Source organism: Xenopus tropicalis, chromosome 3, assembly GCF_000004195.4.
Source record: "Xenopus tropicalis strain Nigerian chromosome 3, UCB_Xtro_10.0, whole genome shotgun sequence".
NCBI lineage: Eukaryota > Metazoa > Chordata > Amphibia > Anura > Pipidae > Xenopus > Xenopus tropicalis.
The window spans coordinates 137,569,181-137,575,693 of NC_030679.2; the positions used below are offsets into that span (position 1 = coordinate 137,569,181).

Consider the following 6,513-nt stretch of genomic DNA (forward strand, 5'->3'; position numbering starts at 1 on the left):
GGCGCTTTATAAATAAATGTTAATAATAAATGTTAATAATGTACAGTATATGGATATAAGTATATGGATATATGTACAGTATATGGCTATATGTATATGGATATATGTACAGTATATGGCTATATGTATATGGCTATATGTACAGTATATGGATATATGTATATGGGTATATTTATGATGACTATGGTGTTACATTTTGTCTTTGCTTCAGTCAAACCGAGAATATACAAGTTTGAAGTTGTACCTCCGCTGCCTTTGTCTAAGGGGGACAATGTGACTGTGACTTGCGAGGCAGATGGCCTCCCCCTCCCCACCTATACCTGGGAAACCCCAGTGTCTGAGACAACCATCTCTCCTGATAAGCGTATTATCAGCATACAGGGCATAATGCCAGCTCACCAGGGGAATTACACCTGCATCGCTCAGAACACATACGGGGTAGACGTCCAGAGAATGGTGATCACTATATCAGGTAATGTCATGGCTGTGATTCCAAGTCCTGCATCTTCCCCTACTGCTTCTGAGTCTTATTAGTGACTAGGTATGTTTTGTTGCTCTTGGCCCACCATCCAGTACCCATATAATAGTAAATACCATCTTGCCCAGTAATGTTCCCCTTTAGGAAATCTGACTGTTAAACTTGTGTTGGTCCCTGTATATATGTATATATTATATATATATGATACTCTGTATCTAAAGGATGCTCATTGTACCATAGAGCATTGCTTGTTTATTATTATACTCATCATCCAGGTACCAACCATTATGCAGTATAACATTGCATTATCAGTGTATAGATACTGGGATTATTATATAGCACATCTTCACTGTTAAAACCGAGTTTCATTATAGAAACAGAACAGTGCTTCATTGTCCATACATTTGTAATGTTCTGCGGGACAGGCAAACCATTATCGATTAGTACATTATCAGTATTATTATACAGCACATTAACCATGAATCCATGGTTGTAATCTGATAACCAGCCTGAACCATGTATCTGTAACACTGTAACGCCAGCCTGAACCATGTACAGTAACTGTAACACCGTAAATCCAGACTGAACCATGTATCTGTAACACTGTAAAGCCAGCCTGAACCATGTACAGTAACTGTAACACCGTAAATCCAGACTGAACCATGTATCTGTAACACCATAAATCCAGCCTGAACCATGTATCTGTAACACTGTAACGCCAGCCTGAACCATGTATCTGTAACACTGTCAATCCAGCCTGAACCATATATCTGTAACACTGTAAAGTCAGCCTGAAGCATGTATCTGTAACACTGTAATGCCAACCTGAACCATGTATCTGTAACACTGTAACGCCAGCCTGAACCATGTATCTATAACACTGTCAATCCAGCCTGAACCATGTATCTGTAACACTGTAGCACCAGCCTGAACCATGTATCTGTAACACTGTAACGCCAGCCTGAACCATGTATCTGTAACACTGTCAATCCAGCCTGAACCATGTATCTGTAACACTGTAAAGTCAGCCTGAACCATGTATCTGTAACACTGTAATGCCAACCTGAACCATGTATCTGTAACACTGTAACACCAGACTGAACCATGTATCTGTAACACTGTAATGCCAACCTGAACCATGTATCTGTAACACTGTAACACCAGACTGAACCATGTATCTGTAACACTGTAATGCCAACCTGAACCATGTATCTGTAATACCATAAATCCAGCCTGAACAATGTATCTATAACACTGTAGTGCCAGCCTGAACCATATATCTATAACACTGTCAATCCAGCCTGAACCATGTATCTGTAACACTGTAGCACCAGCCTGAACCATGTATCTGTAACACTGTCAATCCAGCCTGAACCATGTATCTGTAACACTGTCAATCCAGCCTGAACCATGTATCTGTAACACTGTAATGTCAACCTGAACCATGTATCTGTAACACTGTAAAGCCAGCCTGAACCATGCATGTATAACACTGTAGCACCAGCCTGAACCATGTATCTGTAACACTGTAACGCCAGCCTGAACCATGTATCTGTAACACTGTAAATCCAGAATGGTTCATGCTGGATTACAGTGTTTCGGATAGATGGTTCAGGCTATTTTTGCAGCCCCCCACAGCTGCAGGTTCTGTTCTCCCCAGCAAAACCAATCATAGTTGGCCAGGCCCATTTACAGGTTCTTGCAAAACTTACTGCCATACAATTTTGTACATAAAAGTAATAACCAACCAAATATATTTCTGAGCAACTTCCTTTTATTTAACTTTATTAGTTTTATCTATTTTATCTGTGGTGCTGTTTTCAACCCCTAGTACACCAGTGATTTACTAAACCCACTTAACCTATCACATTCATGCTTTGATGCCAGAACTTGGCCCAACAGACCAATTGCATTGAACCCTGGTTTAACGCTGAATACGCTTACACCTGGTTTTGGCATCATTCTATACATTTAATGTAAAAATATTATTTTTGCAGGTTCTGTTACAAATGATCTAGTGATTATTTTCTTTCTTCTGTTTTGTTTCAGGATCCAACAGAGGATTCAAGCCAGAGACACTCTTTGCCAAGGTGCTTTTAATGCTGATTCCAGCCAGTTTGATGTATTGTGTGCATTAAAGGTTTTATGGATAAAGTCAGGGGCTCAAATATTTCTTTTCAAATCCAAACTCTGTCCAAGTTAATTGTCAATTTTCATACTTAGTTCTATTTAGCAGTTTCTATAGTGGGTTTTTTTCTTGCTTCAGTTCTCCCTACAATTCCTTCTCTTTCTCCAGACAAGCTATCCCCCTATTGTATTGATGGCTGACCCCTCTTGGAGGGTGGGGACGGGAAATGCTTAGCCCCAATGAAGCAAGGGTGAGAATGAGGTTGGATTGCAAGCATACCTTGTTAACAACCGGTCTGCCAATACAATTCACTCACTTTCCCAGCACGTACTGATCTTATTAGAGCAGTGAAACTGCTTGTTCATTCTCAACGGTGTCTGTGATCTGGCAAATAAAAACAAAGGCGATTGAAATGGACCACAGCAGAAATAATATGTTTCTTGCAGAAGACCTAATAAGAGAGGGGGTTAGAGCAAAAATAGGATAATGGGTAGCGCTGTAAATTAATGTCACTGCCCCACTCTTACCTCCAGGGAAGGCAGATTTGTTGGTACAGAATGCAGTGGTGCTCACAAAGAGAGACACCTTTCGGGATAAAGAATTGGATATTTAGCTCCTAAAGTTACCAGGAGTGGGTTTTTGCCAGCCAAGGAAATTGTTCCCAAAGGCAAGGTTCTAAAGTTGCCTCAAGGCTAAAATGGCATTGAAATCAAAAGAGTTAAGGTGGCCATACATGGGCTGATAAAAGTTGACTCATCAGCCCCTGTATGGGGCCCTCCAATGGGCCTACCCAACCAGGGGCGGGCCAAGCCAACCAGGTGCCCTAGGCAACCCGGTCGGCCAACTCCGCCCACCTCCCCGCCCCCTGAACGGCGCATGCGCGCCAAAGCACAGAAGGAGGTGCAGGGGGGGGGGATGCGATTAGATCGGTCATTGCCTCCACCGCTAATGACAAGCGGCGGAGGCAATGACAAAGTAGCACTAGGGGTAGGCAGGAGAGGCTGCTGCTTGGCGCCCCCCAATCATTGCGCCCTAGGCAGCTGCCTCTTCTGCCTACCCCTAGTTCCGGCCCTGTCCCCAACCAATATCTGGTTGAGAATTAAGCTGGCCATACACACACCGATGATATCATACAAAACCTTGTTTCGTACGATATTCGGTGCGTGTATGGCGGCTCGACAAGGCGACCAATATCGCAAAAGGTTGCGGATATCGGTCAACTCGCCGATTGGCCAGGTTAAAAGATTTTGATCTGGGCTTTGTTCAGGGTTGAATCGGCAGAAGGAGGTAGAATTGCTATTGTTTCTCCCTCCATATCTGACGATTCAGCCCTGGACATCAGAGGAGGGAACGATCTTGGTCTCATGAAAGATTGAAAATTGCTACGTGTATGGCCACCTTTAGTCAGATGTTGACTGGTTTAAAAATGCAATTGGGGCAAGGAATGTATCGGCTTGTGATGTGGTGTTTGCCACAGCGGCCTGTATGCCCATCATTGTGATCCGATCATTTGGGCCAAAAAGAGGTCAGATGTCGTTTGGGCAGGTTTGATTTTCCCATCGGATTGAGGACTACATCAGATCATTGATGAAGTCCTAGCCCTGACAGCCTTTATCCCTGTCATTGTGATCCAATCATTGGCCAGATAGGTAGGCATATTGGGGAAAAAGATCACCAAACACACAGATCTTATGATGTATGGCTTACGGGCAAACTGGGCCAGAATGAGTGTGAGGGAAAGTGAGCAACATGATAAAGTTAAGCCTAGAGTCCTTCTCTGCACTGAGCTGCTGCACTAGGCAGTACTGCCCATAGAGACATTATACAAAATATGAATAAAACTTCAACCCTAGTCTGACATATGTGTTGCCATCTCATTTTATTACATGCACATTGTGCCCAAAGGACATTGCAGAAAACATGTTAGAAGTGCAATATGAGTGTGTTGGGTCTGTAATGCTTTAGTGCAGTCATATGAGATATGGGTAATGGGATTCGCCTGTGTATGTGAGTAACCAATGACCTCATTATATTCTTAACCTGCATTCAATTATTTTTTGCATAGTTGGGCTAAATAATAAAACATGTCTATGACCATGTAGGTTTAACTATATTGGTGCCACTCTTTTTTTGAGGTCTGTTCCCTAAGACTGAAATTAGCCATAAAACCCAAACATATGGGTCTTATGGAGAGATCCCAGGGGACATGCAACCCAATACACTATATTGCCTCCGGCTACAGATGAGCTGACAAATCACATTTGTTTAGAGATGGTATTTAATAAACCTTTGGTTTTAGACATTTCAGTGCTAATTTTAGTTTCTATTCTATTTTTTGGTTACTATTCTATGGTCTTCAGAGTTCTTTCTACCGTAAAAGAAGGTAAATGCCTATTGCTACGCTATGGCCTCCTTTAATGGAGACAAATCTACCCACCAGGTCTCTAAATTATAAAGTCATGTTCAGGGTCAGACCGGAGGGTGCAGGGCCCACCAGGGCTACCACCAGGTGGGCCTCATCAGCCGCATCCCCCACCACGCCTCCCTAACCCCCTCAGGGGCCCCCTCCCGATGTCCTCCCCGAGTGAGCATTAGTGAAACACGTCAGGGGAGGACAACGGCGGCCGAGGGAGCAGCAACAGGCGTTGGGTCTGGGCTTCCGGGACCCACTAGGTTTTTCCCGGCGGCCCAGTCCAACCCTGGTCATGGGTATGGCTGATGTTCACTTTGTAACCACATGGGACTCAATGCTCTTGCCTTCTTGCACCACAAAATAATACAATATCCCCATAAAATGGTACAGTTATTCCCATCATAAAATGACATTGTAACTCCCAGCATTTAATGACACAGTGATCCTTGGCTTCGAATGGCCCAGTGACTCCCAGCATTAAAGGAGAAGGAAAGGTACAATAACAGGGGGGTGCCAACATTTTAAGCCAAAGAGGATCCCTCGCTCGCAGGTACCCCAGGGTGGTGCAGTTTTCTGCTGACAGAAGCACCGGTCCTGGGGTATCAGGTAAGCAATTACAATCTGTAATCGCTTACCTGATACGCCAGGACCGGTTGCTTCTTGAGCATTAGAGGGAAAAGCCAAACTTTAACAAAAAAGCTGTCTTTTTTACTCCAACAATATTGTCTGGCAGCACATTGCAACACTGTATAGGACCACTGCAACTCATGGGGTGCCAAGGGCCAGACTATGTGTCCTCCATAGATAGTGCTAACTAGAAAACAGTTCCAGGTTTTATTTATGATCTGTTCTGCAAACTAGTTACTAAGATACATCAGCAGCAGGTAATGATAGAAGCAGGTCCAAGGGGCCTTTGGAGATTAGTTAGTAGGAATACTTTCCTCACCAGAGAGCTTTAGCATTAGTTTCAGAGATCCATTACCTACATAACTACAGAGAAAGCTAGCACTGCGGTTGCAGGGGGGCCCAGTAAGGCCCTAACTAATAAGCAATTTCAATATATCTTGGTAGAATAGGTCACCTTACCAGTGTTTTGGGGCCCTAAATTGAATTTGTTGTGAGGCCCACTAACATCTATTTAAACCACTGATTAATACTCAAATGAAGATCCTACAGATACCACTGCATTGGATTCAATCAGGGAAAAATCCCGGTGGGTCACGGCTCTAGTGGGCCCCGGGCGGGCCAGACCCAAGCTTTGCGGCTCTCCCCCTGCCCGACGTGGGGGGGTCCTGCGAGGGGGCGCTATGGGCGCGGGCCCCGATGGGCCCTCCACACCCCAGTCCGACCCTGGATTCAATAAGTGATTTTCAGGCTGGTAGTCACTGTGTTGGCCACGTCCAAACTATACTGTACCTATTAAATCTAAAGCCAATGGGCAGTCTCCGTTCCACGCCAACTGAATATCTGCAGAAGAAGATTAGCACACACAGA

At 44.1% G+C, this 6,513-nt stretch overlaps 1 protein-coding gene across 1 annotated transcript in view; it reads left to right on the plus strand.

Annotated features, from left to right (window-relative positions):
* icam5 (intercellular adhesion molecule 5) overlaps positions 1-2,636 on the plus strand; it is a 29,484-nt gene extending 26,848 nt beyond the window's left edge. Inside the window, exons 5-6 of the mRNA XM_012953003.3 lie at positions 212-472; positions 2,528-2,636. Coding sequence (XP_012808457.1) covers positions 212-472; positions 2,528-2,616 — 350 coding nt within the window. The 3' untranslated portion in view covers positions 2,617-2,636. The remainder of the gene's footprint in view (positions 1-211; positions 473-2,527) is intronic.
* The last annotated feature ends 3,877 nt before the right edge of the window (positions 2,637-6,513 follow it).